The sequence below is a fragment of the Pan paniscus genome, chromosome 6 (assembly GCF_029289425.2).
Source record: "Pan paniscus chromosome 6, NHGRI_mPanPan1-v2.0_pri, whole genome shotgun sequence".
Lineage (NCBI taxonomy): Eukaryota > Metazoa > Chordata > Mammalia > Primates > Hominidae > Pan > Pan paniscus.
The window spans coordinates 20378466-20404020 of record NC_073255.2 but is presented as its reverse complement, the minus strand read 5'-3'; the positions used below and the strand labels follow the sequence as shown (position 1 = coordinate 20404020).

General features: G+C 36.5%; 1 protein-coding gene across 4 annotated transcripts in view; it reads left to right on the top strand.

The window, feature by feature from the left end:
* The window catches only part of AGMO (alkylglycerol monooxygenase), a 412221-nt gene that overhangs the window by 40713 nt on the left and 345953 nt on the right, over window positions 1-25555 (top strand). For 2 of the 4 annotated variants that reach the window (XM_055115720.1, XM_003825007.5), the window contains exons 3-5: window positions 6212-6495; window positions 7944-8074; window positions 23223-23374. In XM_055115720.1, the coding sequence (XP_054971695.1) occupies window positions 6370-6495; window positions 7944-8074; window positions 23223-23374 (409 nt within the window). In that variant the 5' untranslated portion in view covers window positions 6212-6369. Of the gene's footprint in view, window positions 1-6054; window positions 6496-7943; window positions 8075-23222; window positions 23375-25555 lie in introns of those variants that run through there. The other 2 variants (XM_055115719.2, XM_055115721.1) reach the window with 1 other exon arrangement.

Sequence of the window (25555 nt, the reverse complement as noted above, 5' to 3'; positions counted from 1 at the left end):
TATAGAGGTTCTACCACTCTGCTTTTCTTACATAAACACTTCCCAGAAAAGCCTTTACATTTTTTACAATTTTATAAACATTAAAGCTAAGTGTCATATAAATAAGAGACTATGATGAAGACTTTTTATAATTATTAAAGAGTGTTATGTCTTGTACTAATTATAGGTTTATTGCCTCTCATCTCCAAATCCAAACTTTATTACCTGATTTGTGAAATGGAAATAGGTCCTTTAAATATTTTTCTTTGCTAGCTGACATGATATGAAGCTTTGTCAGGAGTGGGCTGCAGACAGTCATTGTTAAAGGAAGAGGTTTTCCTCCCTTGTTCCTACATGCTCACTTGGCAGGGTCTTGTAACACAGGCAGATTCTTCAGTGCCCAGTTCCTCAAATGCATAGCAGCCAGTAGCTTACCTGGCACCTCTTCAAGTGGTTTTGTAGGAAAGTGCCTCTAGTGAGAAATTCCTGGTGAGCAGCGTCTTCTGTCCTTTTTCATCCTAAAGGGCTGATTTAAAGCAAGTTCCCCAGTCCAGCCCTGGGGGTAGTGGCTGCCCCTTCTGTCTTCTATTCCTATGTTCTTCTGAGTTTTCTTAACTTTTATTAGCCACTCCCTTATAATGCCAGCTACCTGTTACAGCTGGCAAACCTTTATATTAAATTTCTCCTATTCAAATTACTGTGTTTTCTCTCTCAAAATTGGACCTTTATCAGTATCACCAGAGGTTCCTAATCAGTTGTTTCTTTCATGTCATTTCAGTAAAGATCTTTTGATGTCTTTTTGTGTTGATTGATTTGCAAATGCAAATACTGAGAGTAAATAGTTCCTCACGTAAGACATTCTCATGGGATGTCTGACACTCATATTAGGCTCTTCTCAAGCATTTTCCCTTGAATTAGACCCCCCCCGAAAAAAAAAAAGGGAATCCCCAGCAGAATTCCTTTGACTAGGTAGCTTTGAGCAGAGATCTTGTCAGATCTTGTCAGATCTTGTCAGAGTTACTCAGACAAGAAGACATCCGAAAATGTCCGGGGTGTTGATATAGTTTGGCTGTGTCCCCACCCAAATATCATCTTGAATTGTAGCTCCCACAACTTAGAAGTCCCAATAGACTTCTAATTATCTACCTTATTCTAAATGTATTTTTTAAACTAATTTGGAAGATGTTCCTCTTAATCTTATAATATTATAATTATCGTGGATATATCTATGACTACATTTCATATTCAAATTGTGGAAGGGACCTGGTGGGAGATAACTGAGTCAATTGAATCATGGGGCCGCTTTCCCCCATTGTTCTCATGATAGTGAATAAGTCTCATAAGATCGGATGGTTTTATAAGGGGAGACCCCTTTCACTTGGTTCTCATTCTCTTTCTTGCCTGCCGCCCATGGAAGACATGCCTTTCACCTTCTTCCATGATTGTGAGGCCTCCCCAGCCACGTGGAATTGTGAGTCCATTAAATCTCTTTTTCCTCACGAATTACCCAGTCTCAGGTATGTCTTTTATTGGCAGCATTCAAAAGGACTAACACAAGCGTCCTCTTTTTGGTTCATGTGAAAGTTCAAAGTCCTGTGTTTTGTCCACCTTGGTTTCATCTAACAGGTCTTCAGCCAAAGTGCTCTGTCTCTGTTGAATTTTGAAAGAATTACTATTTGAACCAAAAAGTGTATATTTAGCCAACTTATCCTTCACATACATAAGCAAAAAAAATTATAGTAAGGTGTGCAATTATACATGTACTCTCCTGAAAACTTTGTGCAATCTGTAACAGTACAAAGGAAAAAAAAAAGAATGGAAGATATAAGGAATAGAAGTGTTGGAAGTGAGCATTGACATGATTTAGTCATAGAATTAAGTTCAAATGATTTTAGTATATACATTAATTCATTCAAAACAAATTTATTGAGTGTCTCCGATGTCAATTCTTTCCATATTAATCCATGAATTTAATGTAGTTCCAATTAAAATGCCAACAGGATGCTTTGAAGTTTAGTCTAAACATTTACACAAGCAAATGTGTAAAAACAGGTTCATATTTTTGAGAAATAAAATTCAAGCATGATAAATTGTTCTACAAGTTACCAGAATTTATTATGACAGTACAATAATGAAGACAACATGGTACTAGCATAAGAGTAGATAAAAACATCCATAGAGCTGAATGAAGAGCCTGGAAATAGTACAGGTACATAGAATAGTGGGGAAAGTATTGACTGACTAATGGTGTGGCAAGAACTGTGATCCATAAAGGCAAGGTAAAAAGTCAAATAATTACTACATACCATATGGAAAACTAAATTCCAGATAATTGAAACAACAGAAATCTTTTAAATGCTCCAAAAAAAAATCAAAAGATTATTCTTACAGAATTCTGGCAAGGGAAATGTTCATAAGCAAGATCACAAAGCAGAGGTAACAAAGGATAACAGCACACACAAAGTTACAATTGCAGTATGACAACATATAGATAACTAGTGAATATGAAATGAGAAAATACTTGTCACATATATCAGAATATATATACTGTATATAGAATTATATATTTATAATACAAATGGCCTATAAACCAATAATGACAATGAAATAAAATAATGTGCAGCTCATATTAAAAAATAAATTTCAGATTAAGCAGCAAAAAACGTTAATAAATGTACTGAAAGATGTTCAGTGTCATTAGTGAGATGCAAATTAAAACAAGATACCATTTTTTCATTAACTAATTGGCTAAAAATTATGAAAGATTAATAATAGCCAGTGTTAGCAAGAGTGTGGAGGGGAAGGCAATCTGAAAGGGGAATTCGGCAGTAATTATCAAAGGGTAAATTTTACATCATCTTCATAGCATAATTCCGCTGCTAGGAATCTATGTAACAAAAAATGTGCAAAATGTATAAATATTTATACCATGATGTTTATTGTTGCATTAAATTTATTAGTTAAAAATGGAAGACTGCGTTGACACACACAACAATAGAGGAGTAATTAAATAAGTTATGATGGTGTGCTGGTTCTTGGTTGACTTTTTCCATAGATTGATTCTTCCCTCCCTTTCTCCTTCAGCACTGTGTGTAGTAAGAGGTTACCTTCAGCAGGCTTCTTTTTCTAGCTTTTTCTGTCAACTGGCTTTTGACTCATTTAGCTTGTATTAGTCTATTCTCACACTGCTGTAAAGAACAATCTGAGATTGAGTAATCTGTAAAGAAAAGAGTTTTAGTTGCCTCATAGTTCTGCAGGGTGTACAGGAATAATTGCTAGGGAGGCCTCAAGTAACTTTCAATCACTGCAGAAGGGGAAACAGGTGTGCCTTACATGACCAGAGCACGAGGATGAGAGAGAAGAGGGAGGTGCTACACACTTTTAAACAACCAATCTCTTGAGAACTCACTCACTATCAGGAGAACAGCAAGAGGGCAATCTACCCCCATGATCCAATCACCTCCCACGAGGCCCCTCCTCCAACACTGGGGATTTCAATTTGACATGAGATTTGGGCCGGGACGCAAATCCAACCATGTCATAGCCTAATGGGAAGTACTGTTGGGAGACTGGTGGGCAGGAAGAAGGGAGAAGCCATAGTACTTCCCTTTCTTCCCTCTCTGCCATGGGTATTATTTCTGGCTTTGATTGGCTTTGCTCCATGGGAAATACTCTTGCTAGACAAGCCAATGGTGGTTCCAACTTTTCCTGGATGACCATAGCCCCTGGGCTCTACTAATACAACCTTCTCCATTTGTCCCTACAATTTAACAATGGTAGTGGCTTCCTATTGGTACTAATCTCTAGATTACCTCTTTGTTCCTGCTTGGTTTTTTACTTCTCCCATCATCTATGTAACAACTTTTTTTTGTATAAAATTGCTTCTGCTTTAAAAAGTTAGAAATAATTTTGTTTTGCTCATTGGAATGCACACACACACTTTTGCAGCCAGTAAAAACAATGAAGAAAAGGCTATACCTGTATAACCATATACTAAAAAAGAAATGTTCCTGGTAAGTTATTGACTCCAAGAAGGAAGTTGCTGTATCTTATGTTTGATAAGGTCCATTGCAAAATCGAAACATTATGTGTATATAGAAATGTATTTGTATAGTAATAATGATAATAACTATCCCTTTTAGGAAAAAACAGATATGGCAAAAAAAAAAACAACAAACCCCACCAAGAGGATATGTTATCCCTCTGAAGTGGAGTGGAAGGTGTGCATATATTGAGAAGAAAGGATGCTGCCACTTTTGACTTTATATACAGCTATATTGTTTGTATTTTTTTCTCTTGTATCACATTGTTAATTTCCAAAATTGTTTTGAAAGCAGGTAATAAAACAGTATGCCTACTATGATCATTTTTATTAATTTTTTTTTTGTTTTTGTGACAGAGTCTTGCTCTGTCCCCCAGCCTGGAGTGCAATGGCAAAATCTCCACTCTCTGCAACCTTCACCTCTTGGGTTCAAGCAATTCTCCTGCCTCAGCCTCCCGAATAGCTGGGACTACAGGTGCCCATCACCACACCCAGCTAATTTTTGTATTTTTAGTAGACACGGGGTTTTGCCATGTTAGCCAGGCTGGTCTCAAACTCCTGACCTCAGGTGATCAGCCCGTCTCGGCCTCCCAAAGTACTGGCTGGGATTACACGTGTGAGCCACCACGCCCAGACACCTTTATTAAAAATTAATGTCCATATATACTTATTTGTAATGGGAATGGTCTGAAAGGACAGTCAATTCTGCTATAACATGTGCTTTGAGATTAAATTTGTTCCAATGTGATTAATATACCAGAAAATAATTTGAGCATACTGCCTATGCTCATGTGTGATTTTTTTTTCAGTGAAAAAGAGTAGTTGAACTTTAAAAAACTGAACTGAAAAACAGAAAGGCTTAGGATGCACAAAATACACCCACCACTTATAGTAACACCCTCACTTCACCTGTGTGTTGTGAGCTGTGACACCCATATGTCATATTGCAACTTTCTGTCTGATTTCAGATAACCCACATTTCAACAAGCTAAAGTAACTTACAGTTTGCAAATCTTCCAATGCCTAATTTCCAAAACAAGTTTCAGGTCTTTTTCAAGGTAAAGCATCATATTTATTTTAGTATTTATGTATATCTTAACCATGTAACATGTGTGAAAGTTGCTACCATTTTTATTAGGCTCTCTTCCTTTTTTTCTTGTTCCTTGTGGGTCATTATAAAGTTTTTGAGTATTTTACCCTAATCACATTTTTTCTCACAAGTCCCGTGGTTTTTATTGCACAATTTTGTACAGTATAGTGATTTTTAGGAATGGATATATCACATTATAGCAAAACTGACCATACATGTACCAAAATGTTAATAGCATTTTGGGCAGCTTATTATTGCTTATCTATAGTTTCTATATTTTTCTAAAACAATCGTGCATTGATACTTTAATTAGATCTATGTAAACATCTTTAAATGATGAAATGGCAGCTAAAGGATGATTACAGCTGTTTTGGGTAAAGGGCTGAGGCTATTCTGGCAAGCTCCACATATTCACTGGTAATGTAATAAATTAAGTGCCTTCTAATCTACCTAAAAAGTACAATCACTTAAGCTCTTTCTGTAAAACAGAAATAGGTCTCACAGCAACATCTTGGCACCTTCTTTAATCAGAAAGTTCCCATAAGTACTAAGAAGAATAGAGAAGATGTGACTAGCCAATTTTCCATTAAATAATGTAGATTATGCAATAAGCCAAATGCCCCTAAACTGGTTGCAAACATTCAGAAGTTATAATAACATGATTCAGATACAGAAATATAGATAGGCAATAAGGAGCCAGATATTCAGTGCTTACTGACTTTCAAGCTATTATTAAGTAGCTCGCCTATACACAGTCTCTGTAGGAAATAAAGAAACTACAAGCTTGAACACATGGTAAATTTCTAAATGAGGAGAAAAAAATGTTTTTCTATGTGACTTGATGCTTGAATTTCTATCCAGTTTTTCAGAGTGAACATATACCTGCGTTATCACTTTTTTCTTTCCAAGACACTATTATGATGTTTTTTCTCTTCTTTTTTAAGTAGTAACTTGCTCCACCTACAGTCAAACTGCACTGTATGACTTTGATTTGGGTATGAGTCCTCTTTTACCTCCCCCACACGCCCTGTTTCTGGCCCAGCGCCCACTGAACTCTGTACTTGTTCTTGATCCTTGTATTTTCCTGTCTCTCTACACAGAATCGGCTGTTGAGTGTGCTCTCAATGGAGCTTTGGTTTTAGCTGTTCTCTGACAAAGAGCTTGTTCTGAGCTGCACATCTCGTCCTCTTTGTTCAGCCTCAGGCTTCAAGCATTGAATCCTAAATATTCTCCAGCTGGGAATCAGACAAGGGCAGAAATGAAGAACCCAGAAGCCCAGCAGGATGTTTCAGTTTCCCAGGGATTTCGCATGTTGTTTTACACGATGAAACCCAATGAAACTTCATTCCAAACATTAGAAGAGGTGCCTGATTATGTAAAAAAGGTGAGACTTTATTGGAAGAGGCTACTCTTATTCTTGCTGCTTTCTTAATAAATGGCAAGGTCAATCTCCTTAGGGTTTTGTTCACTTTCATTATTCAAGTGATTACATTCTAATAATAATAATTCAGTTTCTTAAAGGCGTGAAGCAAAAGTAGAATTTCCACTTGAATTTTCTTACAATCCATAGCCATCTTCACCTGTAAATTCCCTCCTTTATATGTCACTCCAGAATATGATAAAAACAAAAGTTTAAAGTTTTCCTGGACTCCATGGCATTGTAAATGTAGCTATTGGAAGCTCAATGACAAATAGTTACACCACATCAGTAAACTTTGTAACAATTTCATTTTTAAATCTTTCACTTGTCCACCCCTTCCAGGGAAACTATTTCCTCTTTCATTTGGTAGAGTAGTTCAGCAGAATGAAGGATATGCAGCTTGACCAGGTCCAACTCTGACTTCCTAAGTTTGAATTTGACCCAAGTTTTCTTTGAAACTCTGAAGTGCTCAGAGGCACATTTCACTTCTGGTTCCTGGCTATGATTGGAAGTGGAAATATCCAGAATTAGAACTTGAATACTGAAGTTCCCCACCCTATCAAAGTTATTCCTACAACACTCACTAGTTCAGGGCAGAAATAGAAAAAAAATGACATCATAGAATATGTTATTGAGAGTTCAGTTTAGAAAGCTTCAAAACTCATGATTAGCTTCCAAATGAGTAAAATCCATATCTTTTTCAAGATTAGATATTACACTTTCTTTCTGAGTTTTTAAGTTAAAAAAAGTGGCACTGATATCTTCATAAATTATTATTGTTTATACTGCAACATCAAACCAAATTCAATGCTCCATCACCAATAGTGGAGCTTTCAAAACATCTCTTATTATGTGAAACAAAAATCAAAACCAAATGAATAAAATCTGAATCATGTTTTAAGCAAACATGTAAAATTACCATATTCTCTAAAATTCTAAGCAGAAAATTGTCTCTACTCTTTGAATTTCATCATTAGAAATAGTTCTGGTAAGTCTAATATGAAAAATTAGAATTATGTGCATCTTTAAGGAAGGCCTCTTGAAGTGGGTCTAAATTATACATGTAGAGACAATAGACCTCTAATTATCTACCTTATTCTAAATGTATTTTTTAAACTAATTTGGAAGATGTTCCTCTTAATCTTATAATATTATAATTATCATGGTTATATCTATGATTACATTTCATATTCAAATTGGATGATAGAATTTGAGCACATACTTAGTGTATGTCTAAAATAATTAGACTTCTTTACCACTGTGTAGGAAGTAACCCTCTAAAATGAGAGTCTACCATCTCCTGCAGGGCTTCCCAAATCTGGGCCTTTCAATTCTGAAATGACTAATCAGGAAATGTAAAATAATTTCATATGGAACATAATAGCATCTCTTTTCTGCAATTTCCTTTCCAGGCAACTCCATTTTTCATTTCTTTGATGCTGCTTGAACTTGTTGTCAGCTGGATTCTCAAAGGAAAGCCACCAGGTCGCCTGGATGATGCTTTAACGTCAATCTCAGCTGGTGTTCTGTCTCGACTTCCAAGGTGAGTTAGATGGTCAACAACGCTGAGCATAAAAACTGAAATTGCCTAAGTATGAGGGGCAAAGGAACCCAATGCATGGGAGAATTAGTTTATTTACACAAATTTTCCCAAAAATTCAGTTCATGTCATTATTTAAAATTTTGATATTTTGTTCTTCATTGATTTTTTGCACTCATTTAAAAAATCACCGCAAACATTATTTATCTTGACTCTGTTGATATCCCTTTGAAATGAGTGCTTCATTTGCCTTATTGCAGTTCCAACTCTGAGTTATGGTCTGGTTCTCTATTAAAATTGTGTTTTGTCTCTTCCAGCTTCAGAAAGAATAGCTGTCTCGGGTGTAGCCATTCCCTAGAGCAGGTCACACAAATCTCTGAATAACTACAATAGTTTGCTAATTGGTGTCTGGCTCTAGTACAACCCCGTTTGCAGCCAAGCATTTCCATAATATGAATCCAGTGGAAACCCTTCACTGGCTCTCTATTGCCTCAAGTGTAAGGTAAAAATCCCTGTCTTGAACTATAGAGAACATTGTTTCTCTGGCTTTGCTTTTGGGTCGTCCACTCTCCTGTCTGTTTGTCATGTTTATCCTGTCATGCTTTACTACTTGCCATTGTCCACATGCCACAGGCACTTCCCCCTGCCTGGAAAGCCATCCAGGCCAATTCAGATTCATTTATTAGGTCTAAGCATAGACATCACACTCTTCAGCAAGCTTTATCTGTTTTCCAACCTTATGTTAGGCATTCCTGCATTCCTACACTACAGTCCCATGGAATTGTGTGCTTATCCGAGATCTAGAATTATCACATGACATGATGCTTACCTGTTTTTCTCTCAGCCCTTCCTGCTAGCTTGCACACAACTTGAGAGCAAGAGGTGTATGTTCTTAATAGTTTTAGCTCCTGTGCCTGGAATGATGTCTGTTGCATGTAGTTCCTGTAACATTATGTTGATGATAAAATTAGATGATATTGGGACCCAATAATAGTAAGATATAAATGACCTACTATTTTTTAGAAAGAGTACATTATAATGTGTGAAGAGGAAAGACCAATAAATGGAAGTCATCTTCAACACGTGCGGGCTTACCAAAGAGGCAGAGGGTGAGGAAAGATTCCCTTAGAAGTCTGTGCTTTGAGCTGCTGATGAATGTTCTCATTCCAGCTTCCCACCCATTGCTTCTTGTCCTGTTTTAAGAGCTTTACTTCTGACTGGTGCTCATTGCTTTGGAATGTTTCTATTAACCGCCCAGTGGGAAGCTAAGGTGGATTTTTAAAAAATAACATTAAAACTTTAAACATCTAAAAAAGGTGGAATAATTTCATATATTACATAAAATAGTTTAAATAAAAGTAAACTTAAAAGTAAAATTTTTTCAATAAGTGTTTGAGAAAAGTGCATTATTAGGTATATAGTAGAAGTAATATTAATAATATTTACTCTGAAAAACTACTTGTAATTGTTGCATTTTGCAGTTGAAATCAGAAGAAGATAATGTCTCCAGAAATTTGCAGCTAATTCCCAGATTATCATGAATAAGAATTTACAATTATAGATAATTTCCTTTATTATAATACTTGTCCCCCTTAAGCAGAAATGAACAAGAAATACATTCAACATGCCCAAGGGTATATAGATTTAGATGTAGATTTAGTTATTTAAAAATACCCAGTTGGTTAATTTAGCTCATTCTCAGAAAGTTAAGTGTATAGGTTATGGAAATCAGATTATTGATAAACTATAAAAGTCACCCAATAACTGAAAATTGCCCTGTATATACGATTATAGGTCATATATTTTACTGAATTAGAATGAATTTGTTAAGCATTTTGACAATGAATTTGACAGAAAATTGAATGAACTCTTCAGAATTTTTTTTTTTACCTTTTAAAGTTTGATTTGGTTCCAAATGAAATTAGATTGTTCTCTTATCATAACATTGTAAGTACCAGAAATACAAACTGTATCCTCAATACAATATTTTTGCTTAGCAGTGTTATTTTAAAAAGGTACAGAGTTATAACAGGAAAACAAGAATAAAAGAGATATTTTTACAAAAAATACACCCCAAAAAGCAGAGAGGGGGGGGGTGGGGAGAGAGAGAGAGAGAGAAGGAAAAAAAGAAACCAAAACAAACCAGTCCTTCAGGGATAGAACATGAGGTTCTTTTCCTTCACCCACTACTCATAACAGTCCTTAAACTAACACAAACTGTTAACTCTGGTGCCCTTTGAGAGAAAGGTAAAAGGTTATGAACTTTAATTTGGAGAATATTTTTCTAAAGTTATTTTAAATGAGAATAGCAAATTACTCCTTTCTTCCTTGTAGATGTAAAGAACAATTCTAAATTATGAAATGTGGATTTTTAAAAAGTTTTTCAAGGAATTTTCTCTTTTACAGCCTTGTCTGAAAGATCCCAGTAAAGCAAATTATCTGAAAAATGCATTTTTTTTGTTTTGTTATATAAAACTATGGTGAAAAATGTTTTTATTTTATTTTTTGCTATTAAAAAAAAAATCCCAAACCCAGATATAAACAGAAAAGGAAAAGCGAGCCTGTGGATCCATTCCTCTCAATCCCCTTTCAGAAAAAAAAAGGAAGAATTTGACATCAATTCTTAAAACAATATTTCAGCTGAAGCCACAGCATCAAGGGGAATCCCTGTGCAAATCATTAACAGCTGAGGGTTAGATTAACACGGCAATGATCGGATCCTCTCCCAGGGACTAATTTCATTTTCTACACTAGCAACAGGGGCTTGCCACGTCCTTCAAATAGGTGATTGCAAGACAAATGGTAGTATGCCTTTTGCTAATTCGTTTGTGAAGAATTATGCTTTGGATAATAATTCCAAATAAGCATGTGGCCTCTGACAAAAGAAGTGGAAATCAAAGTGAACGTGTTTTTCCACTTCGCCATTCATGTAATAGAAATGTTGTGTGCAGACTTTGAAGAAAAACCATGTTTTTTTTTGAGGATCTTAATTTCAGGATTACATAAAATTTCAGGTACCTTAAAGATTAATAGCGTGCCTACCATGTTGATAGAAAAGACACATGCTGCCTCTTTCAAACCTTTATGTCAAGGAAAATATTAACGATGGACAATATTATATCTTGTTTACAAGCCTGTTGGACAGACCATGATCTGTAATAAAAGTCCATCTGTCCTAAGAACCAGATTCTGGACAGGCTTACATCTGTTTTGCTCTTCTGAAATCCAGTAGGCAGCCTTCCTAGTCAGATACTAGTCCTAGTTATAAAAATATATGTCTATGTATTCTAGATAAACACAGTGTATCATGCAGATAATCTGCGTTTCTAACAATTAGTCGCATATGTGACTGTAAAAAAATTAAACTTGATTTAACAAAATATTTACCAAATCTATTGTTTAAGCAAACGTATCTAAAACTTGTGAAATATCCTGCTACTGACTTAAATGTTAATGAGTGAAAAATAATCACATTTTTTTTCCTGCTTGTTTAAGCAGAACTCAATTTCCAATCCTTCATTAGAAAACCGGGACTTCAATTTGTTACTTCCTTCCAATGTTTCTGCTTCCATAAATTGCATCCTCCCCAGAGAAGTTTTATTCCTGATATAAATATCTACAGTATGTTTGTTTTTAATGGGTTCATTTATTCTGTTGAAACAGCAGATTATAAATCAAATTGCAATAGGTTAGAGGGATAATTTAAGTAGGTAAATTTTCAAATAAAGTTGGGGACACTCCACTTTTAATACATATGGGTCACTGCCAATTTTTACTATGGAGCTAGCTCCACAATGTTCAATCATATATATGCATACTTTTACTGGCCATGCCTGCCATGGAATTTTCCATTCCTGACAAGAAAGTTTCAATTCATCAAAAAAAAAAAAAAAAAAAAAAAAAACTAAAAAGGAGGAAATTAAACTTCTTTAAAATATTTTTGACTCTTTGGGGTGGGGCCAGAGAATAAAGAAAAATTGTATACTGGGTTTTTATACTACGGGCCTTGGCACGAGAGGCTAAATGTTGCCTTGGCAAATCAGACCTAACAAATGAATGTATATAATTTTGGGTGATGACTTTAATAAGCAGCAATTCATTGTCCAAAATAAGAAATAAATGAATCTGTGTAACGTTAATAATAGTACTTTATTATTAATACTAAATGTATTAACTTAGAAATAATTATTTAAAATCCCCATGTAAGGGAACAAATTTTAAAAACTTGTTGGTTTGTTAATTACATTTGAGAGAATGTCTCATTTGTTCTTAATATTTGCATTAGAAAACTAATAAATAGACTTTGTCTTTGTTATTAATTGCGTAACTTCAGAAACTGCTATTAGACGAACCTTCCCTGGTGAATGCAAGGTTCACTGCTTATTAGTCTGGACTGGTGTGTTTATTCAATTGAGTAATACATTTCCTGCAAAGTAAATAATGTAGCAAATTCATTTCTTCCAAATCTATCACATTGTGTTTATAAAGGTTTATGGTTTTATGGTTGCTGTTAAGAAGAAATTAAAGTAAGTGATTGTTTTATGAATGTAATACCATTTAACAATAATAACTAGTAGTACACATTTATTTGTTTGCAGACGGTAAAGGTAATATTATCTATCTTATTATTACCAAGCAAAAATCAATATTCCACTAGATGGAGCAAAAGTGGCAGTAGCTTTACAGACGGGCAGTGCAAACTCCTGGATTCAGCTGAAGAGATTTTGAAGTAAATAAATAACAAAATTTCCCAGAAAAATTTCTCTCTCTCACTCTCTTTACATATGTGTGTGTGTGTGTGTGTGTGTGTGTGTATATATATATATGATCCAATACATTAATTTATTTGTAACTTCTTGGAATTTTAAGAATATTTGTAATAATCTTTTTTAAATATTGATTTATTTTCTGGCTCATAAAACAAGATTATTAGAAATAAAAATATCTAATTTTTTTTAGTTTTGTATAATCTGGCCAAATCAGAACACTCAGCTATAATGACAGTTATGGAATAATATAAATTGGCAGATTTGTATGAGTGTATTACATGAGTCTACGTATTCTGAAACTTGCTCTCTTAGGAGTTTTCAACGACAGCATTACACCAAATGTCACTTGCTTTCTTAATGACAACAACGTGAGAGTCGTTTTAGGGCTCATTCAGCTTAATTATCTCATACCTTAAATTATCCTTAGATATTGAAAGAGTGAATGTCATGCCCACTCTCACACTTCTATTCCTGGTGATGGGTAGACTCAGATGGAGATGACTTTGAAAACTAATTAGTTTCTAATTCTCAATCCCCAAATAACATTTATTTCTGATTTATTGATTATTTTTCAATCTTAACATTAAAACTGAATTTTATTTTGTAAAAAATGAGGATTAATACTAAATAGCAATTTAGTAACTTAGCAGCTTTTTTTGTAGTAACTGAACATTGACAAATTTCTAGTGATGAGAGAAAAATGTTAGGTAAAACACACAGAAAATCAGTTCACTAGTTAGAGAAGTAAGCTACTTTTCATTTACTGAAACATATACTTCAGACCCAAGAGAAAACTGCTGTTTGGGGGAATTCATGAAGAAAATAGGACAATAGGAGGAAAGTCTCTCTATATGAAGGTTTTAATTAGAGGATTCTAATGTCTCTTTACATTTAGATCACTTTCCTGATCTTACATTCAAACTTAAGGCATAAAAGGGATCTAGTATTTGGGAATTCCAAGACCCTGTGCTACCCAGTATTCCATCTTCATGTGATAAAGTAAGCTTACTATATACTTACATATTTTATATGCCTCCTCCCACAGGATGGAGTTTAGACAGTTTAAATTCCAGGGTGCAGAGTCATGTGCTGAGATTGCAGGGTGGAAGGGGTAAGGGGAATTGAGAAGAGAAAGAGGAAGGAACTTTGGTTTATGATTCAAGGTCTTCTGAGAACATTTTTGAAAATGTAGGTGCTATTTTCTGCAATCCAGAGCTTTCCAGAGCTTGATAATCATTTCCCAGCTGTATTGGTTAGGTGAATTGCTTTTAGTTGTGGGCACTCCATGGCTATTGTTTCACATATTTAATAAAAGGGGATCAAATTAATTTTGCTAATAGAAAGCAGGGAATATAACTCCCACAGCTTCTCCCCTCTTTCTTTGTGTCTTGAGGGAAGTTAGGCTTCATGCTAATGTGTGTGGGATGTGGTGGGGGGAAGGCTTGACTGCAGTATGTTAGGCGTATTTCAGCTCGATTTGTGTTAACCCTAATAAGTCAGTTGACGGAGTAATAAATTGGGTGTCTGCTCAAGACCTGGCACCTGTACAGGAAATAGAAAAGTATTTCAATTTCAGGCAGGTTTTTAAAATTATTTATTTATTTATTTATGTATTTTTTTACAAATGGAAGTTTTTCTAGGACCTTCAGTCTGTTATTGATATCTTGGTATCTTAATGCCTATTTCCATTTTCACTGGAGCTGACAAGAAAGATAGCATATTTTTTTAAAAAGGTATTAAACTGAGGGAATATTTATAAGGCTGGTGGCATTTGCCCTGTTTAATAGTGTGTTCTTGTGTCTTGTGCTGTGCCTGGCACTTAGTAGGCTCTTCATATGAATTCATTGAATGACTGCCTGAATCCATGGTTGAATCTGCTTTGATACCATGTGCTAATACTTAAGCCATTCGGCTAGAGATGATTTCAACTTTCTACTACACTTTGTTTTAATCTTTCTTTTTTTTCTATTTTATTTATTTAATTAATTAATTAATTAATTTTTTTATCATACTTTAAGTTTTAGGGTACATGTGCACATTGTGCAGGTTAGTTACATATGTATACATGTGCCATGCTGGTGCGCTGCACCCACTAACTCGTCATCTAGCATTAGGTATATCTCCCAATGCTATCCCTCCTCCCACCCCACAACAGTCCCCAGAGTGTGATATTCCCCTTCCTGTGTCCATGTGATCTCATTGTTCAATTCCCACCTATAAGTGAGACTATGCGGTGTTTGGTTTTTTGTTCTTGCGATAGTTTACTGAGAATGATGATTTCCAATTTCATCCATGTCCCTACAAAGGACATGAACTCATCATTTTTTATGGCTGCGTAGTATTCCATGGTGTATATGTGCCACATTTTCTTAATCCAGTCTATCATTGTTGGACATTTGGGTTGGTTCCAAGTCTTTGCTATTGTGAATAATGCCGCAATAAACATACGTGTGCATGTGTCTTTATAGCAGCATGATTTACAGTCCTTTGGGTATATACCCAGTAATGGGATGGCTGGGTCAAATGGTATTTCTAGTTCTAGATCCCTGAGGAATCGCCACACTGACTTCCACAATGGTTGAACTAGTTTACAGTCCCACTAACAGTGTAAAAGTGTCCCTATTTCTCCACATCCTCTCCAGCACCTGTTGTTTCCTTTTTAATGATTGCCATTCTAACTGGTGTGAGATGGTATCTCATTGTGGTTTTGATTTGCATTTCTCTGATGGCCAGTGATGATGAGCATTTTTTCATGTGTTTTTTGGCTGCATAAATGTCTTCTTTTGAGAAGTGTCTGTTCATGTCCTTCGCCCACTTTTTGATGGGGTTGTTTGTTTTTTTCTTGTAAATTTGTTTGAGTTCATTGTAGATTCTGGATATTAGCCCTTTGTCAGATGAGTAGGTTGCGAAAATTTTCTCCCATTTTGTAGGTTGGCTGTTCACTCTGACGGTAGTTTCTTTTGCTGTGCAGAAGCTCTTTAGTTTAATTAGATCCCATTTGTCAATTTTGTCTTTTGTTGCCAATGCTTTTGGTGTTTTGGACATGAAGTCCTTGCCCATGCCTATGTCCCGAATGGTAATGCCTAGGTTTTCTTCTAGGGTTTTTATGGTTTTAGGTCTAACGTTTAAGTCTTTAATCCATCTTGAATTGATTTTTGTATAAGGTGTAAGGAAGGGATCCAGTTTCAGCTTTCTACATATGGCTAGCCAGTTTTCCCAGCATCATTTATTAAATAGGGAATCCTTTCCCCATTGCTTGTTTTTCTCAGGTTTGTCAAAGATCAGATAGTTGTAGATATGCGGCATTATTTCTGAGGGCTCTGTTCTGTTCCATTGATCTATAGCTCTGTTTTGGTACCAGTACCATGCTGTTTTGGTTACTGTAGCCTTGTAGTATAGTTTGAAGTCAGGTAGTGTGATGCCTCCAGCTTTGTTCTTTTGGCTTAGGATTTCCTTGGCGATGCAGGCTCTTTTTTGATTCCGTATGAACTTTAAAGTAGTTTTTTCCAATTCTGTGAAGAAAGTCATTGGTAGCTTGATGGGGATGGCATTGAATCTGTAAATTACCTTGGGCAGTATGGCCATTTTCACGATATTGATTCTTCCTACCCATGAGCATGGAATGTTCTTCCATTTGTTTATATCCTCTTTTACTTCCTTGAGCAGTGGTTTGTAGTTCTCCTTGAAGAGGTCCTTCACATCCCTTGTAAGTTGGATTCCTAGGTATTTTATTCTCTTTGAAGCAATTGTGAATGGGAGTTCACTCATGGTTTGGCTCTGTTTCTCTGTTGTTGGTGTATAAGAATGCTTGTGATTTTTGTACATTGATTTTGTATCCTGAGACTTTGCTGAAGTTGCTTATCAGCTTAAGGAGATTTTGGGCTGAGACAATGGGGTTTTCTAGATATACAATCATGTCGTCTGCAAACAGGGACAATTTGACTTCCTCTTTTCCTAATTGAATACCCTTTATTTCCTTCTCCTGCCTAATTGCCCTGGCCAGAACTTCCAACACTATGTTGAATAGGAGTGGTGAGAGAGGGCATCCCTGTCTTGTGCCAGTTTTCAAAGGGAATGCTTCCAGTTTTTGCCCATTCAGTATGATATTGGCTGTGGGTTTGTCATAGCTAGCTCTTATTATTTTGAAATACGTCCCATCAATACCTAATTTATTGAGAGTTTTTAGCATGAAGGGTTGTTGAATTTTGTCAAAGGCTTTTCCTGCATCTATTGAGATAATCATGTGGTTTTTGTATTTGGCTCTGTTTATATGCTGGATTACATTTATTGATTTGCATATATTGAACCAGCCTTGCATCCCAGGGATGAAGCCCACTTGATCGTGGTGGATAAACTTTTTGATGTGCTGCTGGATTCGTTTTGCCAGTATTTTATTGAGGATTTTTGCATCAATGTTCATCAAGGATATTGGTCTAAAATTCTCTTTTTTGGTTGTGTCTCTGCCCGGCTTTGGTATCAGAATGATGCTTGCCTCATAAAATGAGTTAGGGAGGATTCCCTCTTTTTCTATTGATTGGAATAGTTTCAGAAGGAATGGTACCAGTTCCTCCTTGTACCTCTGGTAGAATTCGGCTGTGAATCCATCTGGTCCTGGACTCTTTTTGGTTGGTAAACTATTGATTATTGCCACAATTTCAGCTCCTGTTATTGGTCTATTCAGAGATTCAACTTCTTCCTGGTTTAGTCTTGGGAGAGTGTATGTGTCGAGGAATTTATCCATTTCTTCTAGATTTTCTAGTTTATTTGCATAGAGGTGTTTGTAGTATTCTCTGATGGTAGTTTGTATTTCTGTGGGATGGGTGGTGATATCCCCTTTATCATTTTTTATAGTGTCTATTTGATTCTTCTCTCTTTTTTTCTTTATTAGTCTTGCTAGCAGTCTATCAATTTTGTTGATCCTTTCAAAAAACCAGCTCCTGGATTCATTAATTTTTTGAAGGGTTTTTTGTGTGTCTATTTTCTTCAGTTCTGCTCTGATTTTAGTTATTTCTTGCTTTCTGCTAGCTTTTGAATGTGTTTGCTCTTGCTTTTCTAGTTCTTTTAATTGTGATGTTAGGGTGTCAATTTTGGATCTTTCCTGCTTTCTCTTGTGGGCATTTAGTGCTATAAATTTCCCTCTACACACTGCTTTGAATGCATCCCAGAGATTCTGGTATGTTGTGTCTTTGTTCTCGTTGGTTTCAAAGAACGTCTTTATTTCTGCCTTCATTTCGTTATGTATCCAGTAGTCATTCAGGAGCAGGTTGTTCAGTTTCCATGTAGTTGAGTGGTTTTGAGTGAGATTCTTAATCCTGAGTTCTAGTTTGATTGCACTGTGGTCTGAGAGATAGTTTGTTATAATCTCTGTTCTTTTACGTTTGCTGAGGAGAGCTTTACTTCCCAGTATGTGGTCAATTTTGGAATAGGTGTGGTTTGGTGCTGAAAAAATGTGTATTCTGTTGATTTGGGGTGGAGAGTTCTGTAGATGTCTATTAGGTCCGCTTGGTGCAGAGCTGAGTTCAATTCCTGGGTATCCTTGTTGACTTTCTGTCTCGTTGATCTGTCTAATGTTGACAGTGGGGTGTTAAAGTCTCCCATTATTAATGTGTGGGAGTCTAAGTCTCTTTGTAGGTCACTCAGGACTTGCTTTATGAATCTGGGTGCTCCTGTATTGGGTGCATATATATTTAGGATAGTTAGTTCTTCTTGTTGAATTAATCCCTTTACCATTATGTAATGGCCTTCTTTGTCTCTTTTGATCTTTGTTGGTTTAAAGTCTGTTTTATCAGAGACTAGGATTGCAACCCCTGCCTTTTTTTGTTTTCCATTTGCTTGGTAGATCTTCCTCCATCCTTTTATTTTGAGCCTATGTGTGTCTCTGCACGTGAGATGGGTTTCCTGAATACAGCACACTGATGGGTCTTGACTCTTTATCCAATTTGCCAGTCTGTGTCTTTTAATTGGAGCATTTAGTCCATTTACATTTAAAGTTAATATTGTTATGTGTGAATTTGATCCTGTCATTATGATGTTATCTGGTTATTTTGCTCGTTAGTTGATGCAGTTTCTTCCTAGTCTCGATGGTCTTTACCTTTTGGCATGATTTTGCGGCGGCTGGTACTGGTGGTTCCTTTCCATGTTTAGCGCTTCCTTCAGGAGCTCTTTTAGGGCAGGCCTGGTGGTGACAAAATCTCTCAGCATTTGCTTGTCTGTAAAGTATTTTACTTCTCCTTCACTTATGAAGCTTAGTTTGGCTGGATATGAAATTCTGGGTTGAAAATTCTTTTCTTTAAGAATGTTGAATATTGGCCCCCACTCTCTTCTGGCTTGTAGGGTTTCTATCGAGAGATCCGCTGTTAGTCTGATGGGCTTCCCTTTGAGGGCAACCCGACCTTTCTCTCTGGCTGCCCTTAACATTTTTTCCTTCATTTCAACTTTGGTGAATCTGACAATTATGTGTCTTGGAGTTGCCCTTCTCGAGGAGTATCTTTGTGGCGTTCTCTGTATTTCCTGAATCTGAACGTTGGCCTGCCTTGCTAGATTGGGGAAGTTCTCCTGGATAATATCCTGCAGAGTGTTTTCCAACTTGGTTCCATTCTCCCCATCACTTTCAGGTACACCAATCAGATGTAGATTTGGTCTTTTCACATAGTCCCATATTTCTTGGAGGCTATGCTCATTTCGTTTTATTCTTTTTTCTCTAAACTTCCCTTCTTGCTTCATTTCATTCATTTCATCTTCCATCGCTGATACCCTTTCTTCCAGTTGATCGCATCGGCTCCTGAGGCTTCTGCATTCTTCACGTAGTTCTCAAGCCTTGGTTTTCAGCTCCATCAGCTCCTTTAAGCACTTCTCTGTATTGGTTATTCTAGTTATACATTCTTCTAAATTTTTTTCAAAGTTTTCAACTTCTTTGCCTTTGGTTTGAATGTCCTCCCGTAGCTCAGAGTAATTTGATCGTCTGAAGCCTTCTTCTGTCAGCTCGTCAAAGTCATTCTCCATCCAGCTTTGTTCCATTGCTGGTGAGGAACTGCGTTCCTTTGGAGGAGGAGAGGTGCTCTCTGTTTTAGAGTTTCCAGTTTTTCTGTTCTGTTTTTTCCCCATCTTTGTGGTTTTATCTACTTTTGGTCTTTGTTGATGGTGATGTACAGATGGGTTTTTGGTGTGGATGTCCTTTCTGTTTGTTAGTTTTCCTTCTAACAGACAGGACCCTCAGCTGCAGGTCTGTTGGAATACCCTGCTGTGTGAGGTGTCAGTGTGCCCCTGCTTGGGGGTGCCTCCCAGTTAGGCTGCTCGGGGGTCAGGGGTCAGGGACCCACTTGAGGAGGCAGTCTGCCCGTTCTCAGATCTCCAGCTGCGTGCTGGGAGAACCACTGCTTTCTTCAAAGCTGTCAGACAGGGACATTTAAGTCTGCAGAGGTTACTGCTGTCTTTTTGTTTGTCTGTGCCCTGCCCCCAGAGGTGGAGCCTACAGAGGCAGGCAGGCCTCCTTGAGCTGTGGTGGGCTCCACCCAGTTCGAGCTTCCCAGCTGCTTTGTTTACCTAATCAAGCCTGGGCAATGGCGAGCGCCCCTCCCCCAGCCTCGCTGCCGCCTTGCAGTTTGATCTCAGACTGCTGTGCTAGCAATCAGCGAGACTCCGTGGGCGTAGGACCCTCTGAGCCAGGTGCGGATATAATCTCGTGGTGCGCCGTTTTTTAAGCCGGTCCGAAAAGGGCAATATTCGGGTGGGAGTGACCCGATTTTCCAGGTGCGTCCGTCACCCCTTTCTTTGACTGGGAAAGGGAACTCCCTGACCCCTTGCACTTCCCAAGTGAGGCAATGCCTCGCCCTGCTTCGGCTCGCGCACGGTGCGCGCACCCACTGACCTGCGCCCACTGTCTGGCACTCCCTAGTGAGATGAACCCGGTACCTCAGATGGAAATGCAGAAATCACCCGTCTTCTGCGTCGCTCAGGCTGGGAGCTGTAGACCAGAGCTGTTCCTATTCGGCCATCTTGGCTCCCTGTTTTAATCTTTCTTCCAGATCAGTTGTTTCAAGGCAGAGGTTATCAACTGGGGAAAATTTTGCTCCCCAGGAAACACTTGGAAGTATCTGGAGACATTTTTGTAGTCATAGCTGAGGTGAGAAGGAGGGGTCCTAAATCTAGGTGCTAAACAACAGCAATGCTGGAAGACATTCTATGATGCACAGGAAAGGCTCTTGAAACAAAAAATTACTTGGCCCGAATTGTAATAGTGTTAAGGTTAAGAATTCCTATTTTAGAGAAATTGTTATATTGAAGTATATGAAATTAATGTTATTTGCCATTTTTAACCTAAAACTTGAATTTTATGTGGGTAACCCTTACTAATGAACAATAGTGAGCAATTTTAAGATTTCATAGTTTCAGTAAACGTTTGCACCAAACAACCTCTTCCAACAGAATTATCCTGTCCAAATGTCAGCAGTGGCACTGTTGTGAAGCCCTCATCTAAACATGCAAAAGTAACCAGCAAAGCTAACAAGATTTACAGTAGAATTTGTTCTCACCCCCTACTTTGACTAGCATACCTTCATAAAAATTTGGAAGGCAGGTTTTAAGTGTTCATTTCATAGATTCCTTGGAGTTTCCACAACACTTTGGGAACCCTTGGCTCATGGCTTGTCCTGCCCCAGGAGGGACCTCACACACCTGTGTGTGGACATCCCAGACCTCTAGCCCCAGCTCTGTCTACATGCCCCAAAATAGCCACCCTTGGCCACTCTGTCAGATTGAGGGGTTTGGACACCTGCAGAGATCTGCCCTCAGGAAGAATGGCTCAGCAAAGAGGCCCATGCAAGGCCCACAAGCAGGCTCAGGGCCACTGCAGCAATGGATTCTAGAGTATTCAGAGTATTGCTCAGATTGGCAATGTGGTATGGGTACAGGATGAGTCCTTTGGGTCAAGGACTTGAACTCACGGACAAAACTGCTTCTTCCAACCATGTAATCTCAAATTGGAGATTGAGTTTTTTAATGTGTGGTGATGTGTACTCCTGTTCAAAATTGTGAGCATTTGGCATTTCTCTGAGTTACATATATTAATGCTGTTATAAGACAGTCTAGTGTTTTATTTTACAGATTAAATAATAATACTTTGAAATATTAAAGTATGAGAGGTTATTTTAAAGATATTAAATCACAGTTAAAGTCATACAATAATTAAATTCAAGAATAAAATTAAAGGGCTGGATCTTTAAAAGACCCAGTAAAATGCTAATTCACAGAAACTGACTCTGTAAAGGGAAATACTGTAAAAATAAAAAATTTTGGTAGTATAATAATCTGCACCACTTCTTCCACTTTTATCTAAAATTAGAATAGTTAAGAAGTTTCTCAGAATTTTCAGCACCAAACTTGTTGATGACTTATAAATATATCTTTATTAACCAAAATGATTAATTCATTTTATATTTAATAATAAATATAGAAGGAAAAGTCAACTCAAACAAATTGATAAAAGTGACAAAACAAAACATCTAGAAGCTAATCTTAAATTTGATCATATAAAACTTGAAAGAAAGAATAATATACTTTCTAAAATTGAAGTACATTTTATAGGTTTTTAAAAGTTACTGAAAATTTGTGGAAGCTTGATAAATAGATGGCAAGATATATTCTAGTGTCTGAGTTTTAGAAACAATTATTTTAATTTGGTTTGTATACCTTACTTCGAAGGAAATATTTTTCCTAATATTATGAAAACCCTAGTTTATATTACTTATAAGAAATGTTGAAATGCTCTGAGTATCTAATACCTGATGATAAATATAATACATATGTGTGTGTATGTGTATGTGTGAAAGAGAAAATAAAAAGGAAGGAGGAAGAAGAGAAGAGAGAATAGATTTAGACAGAAGCAACTTTAACCTAAAGGCAAATTTTATGGGATCAAAATATTTGAATGCAGTAGGCAATTTGCAGCACCCTTTAAAATATGGGCATGTATAATTTTCTGCCTTTTAAATTCCCTTTATAAAGAATTCTTAATATGTACTTCAATAAGATTTAGAAATGACAGTCACAGAAATTAAGTTTTAGTCTTGTCCTATTTATGTTGTATGGGTTCCATGAAAAATATTTTAAGAGACATAAAAAATGGCCTTTTAAATTTCATGAAATTGAGAGCACAAACAGCTGGCATCCATGATGCCTATGAAATAAAATAAAGCTTCCTGTGAATGATTGTGATACCAAGGAATTTGAGCCTTTAAAAGGAATGACAGAGAAGACACAAAGTAGAAGAAACAGTTTCATTTTTTTATATGAAGATATTAATTTTAAATGTTATCTAAAACATTTTAGCATAGTTTTTTTTCTAAAATGTGATGTAATCACTGATTGTGAATTTTATCTTCCAGTCTGTTTTTCAGGAGCATTGAACTGACCAGTTATATTTATATCTGGGAGAACTACAGGCTGTTCAGTTTGCCTTGGGATTCTCCATGGACTTGGTATTCAGCCTTCTTAGGAGTTGACTTTGGCTACTACTGGTTCCATCGTATGGCTCATGGTAAGCTGCAAATGAGGACTTTTTGTTAACTTATGTTGAACTGTGTTTGGTACATAGTACATATTCAGTAAACATTTATTGAATGGATAAATACAGGAATAAAATCGTATATTTTACAGGATATAAAAATTAATAATGAAGGTTTACTTTGCAATTTAAGTGGAGAAAATCTGAAGCCATATTTAAAAAATGATATGAAATTATTGGAAGTACATTTTTTTCGCTTCTAATTTTAAAAAAGATTAGAAAGTGGTGGCTATAGCATTGTATTTTTATTATTTACCATTTGGTTTTTAATGAAAATTTTCATTTTTATGGGGATATTTATTAGTCAGAACCCAAACAAGGTCCTAACATTTGGCTGTTGGGATAAAAGGTTTTTTTGTTTGTGTTTAATTTTTTATTGCAATAGGTTTTTGGGCAACAAGTGGTGTTTGGTTACATGAATAAGTTCTTCAGTTTTGATTTCCGAGATTGTGGTGCACCTATCACCCGAGCATTGTACCCTGTACCCATTGTGTAATCTTTTATCCCTTGCCACCCCCACCCTCTCCCCCGAGTCTCTAAAGTCCAATGTATCATTCTTATGCCTTTGTGTCCTCTTAGCTTAGCTCCCACATATGAGTGAGAATATATGATGTTTGCTTTTCCATTCCTGAGTTAATTCACTTAGAATAATAGTTTCCAATTCCATCTGGGTTGCTGCAAATGCCATTATTTCATTCCTTTTTATGGCTGAGGAGTATTCCATGCTAAATATATACCACATTTTCTTTATCTGCTCATTTCTTGATGGGCATTTGGGCTGGTTCCATATTTTTGCGGTGAAAAGGGAACACTTTTATACTGTTGGTAGGAAGGTAAACTAGTACAATGACTATGGAAAACAGTGTGGAGATTCCTTAAAGAAGGAAAAGTACATCCACTACTGTTTGATCTGGCATTTCCAGTGGGATTGCCGGATCAAATGGTGGATCTACTTTTCCTTCTTTACGCGGAGGAAAAGAAATCATTATATGAAAAAGATACTTGCACATGCATGTTTATAGCAGTATTGCATTTTAATATACTGCCTTCCATTATTGTTATTATGATATGCTTGATAGAGTCTAAAAACATACACAATATCAAACTTCACAGCACAATTATTGAGGGTCATTCAGAAGGACCCTACAACAGTGTGGAATTCTAAGTAATGTGTTCCATTATAGTAAGTTTAATTCAATTTGTTGGCAGTACTTCCACATTACAAATGAAAATGCAATCAGCTAGGCACTGACCATATGCACTTTTCTGTTACCATAGTTTTGCAAAATGTCTCATCTGCAAAAGCCCTCTTACTGCACTGGTTCACTGAATTTGCTTTTTGGGATTCTTGGCTGTACTTCCCAAGAAATGTTTTGTTATAGAAAGGGAAATGGAAGAATGAGGAACAAATCTAAGTCTGAACCTCTGCAGGGATAAGTAGGGGCTGAGGAATGATTGTAGAGCTAAGGTGAGCAAGTGGTCTCTGAGGAGAAAAAAGCATGCCAAAGTATTTCTGAAGTTCTAATCTTGAAAAACTACTGAAGAGCACAACTCAGGATTTCAGTGGGTGGTTGGTTGAGTGGGTGGGGAGGAAGGAAGGAAGAGGAAGGAACCTGGAATAATAATAATAAATAGATGGCAGATGGACAGAAGAGACCAGAGATCAGGGTGAATAACTGAGCTATCTGTGTAGGAGTAAGTGTGACCAAATATCCTTCCCAAGCAAGGATGAAGGAAATAGGAGTAGCATGGATTTGTGTTATGCTCAAGGCTGTTAAAATTTAAATATAGCATCGTTTATGTTAACCACCTTAAACATGTGCACTTAATGAAACTCTTTGAAGGCTTAATTTATTAGAACAATTTGAAGTGAATATATAAGTTAGAAAAAGTTATTAATTTTGTGCGTGATAACCTTTGTCTTTGACACATAATAGGTCAGTTCCTGACACTATTTCCTCATATGTAAATGCAAAGGCTACTCCAAAATCAAACATGATTAAGAATAAGTATGTTTTACATAATAACATGTTTATGTTTTATTTCAAACTGGTAGTTTTCTCCCTAAAATAAACTCATCGGCAATCTTCCTCATTTTCTATGCAACAAAGGGGTGTTGCAGAAAGCATTTATATTGTACTATATTACATACTT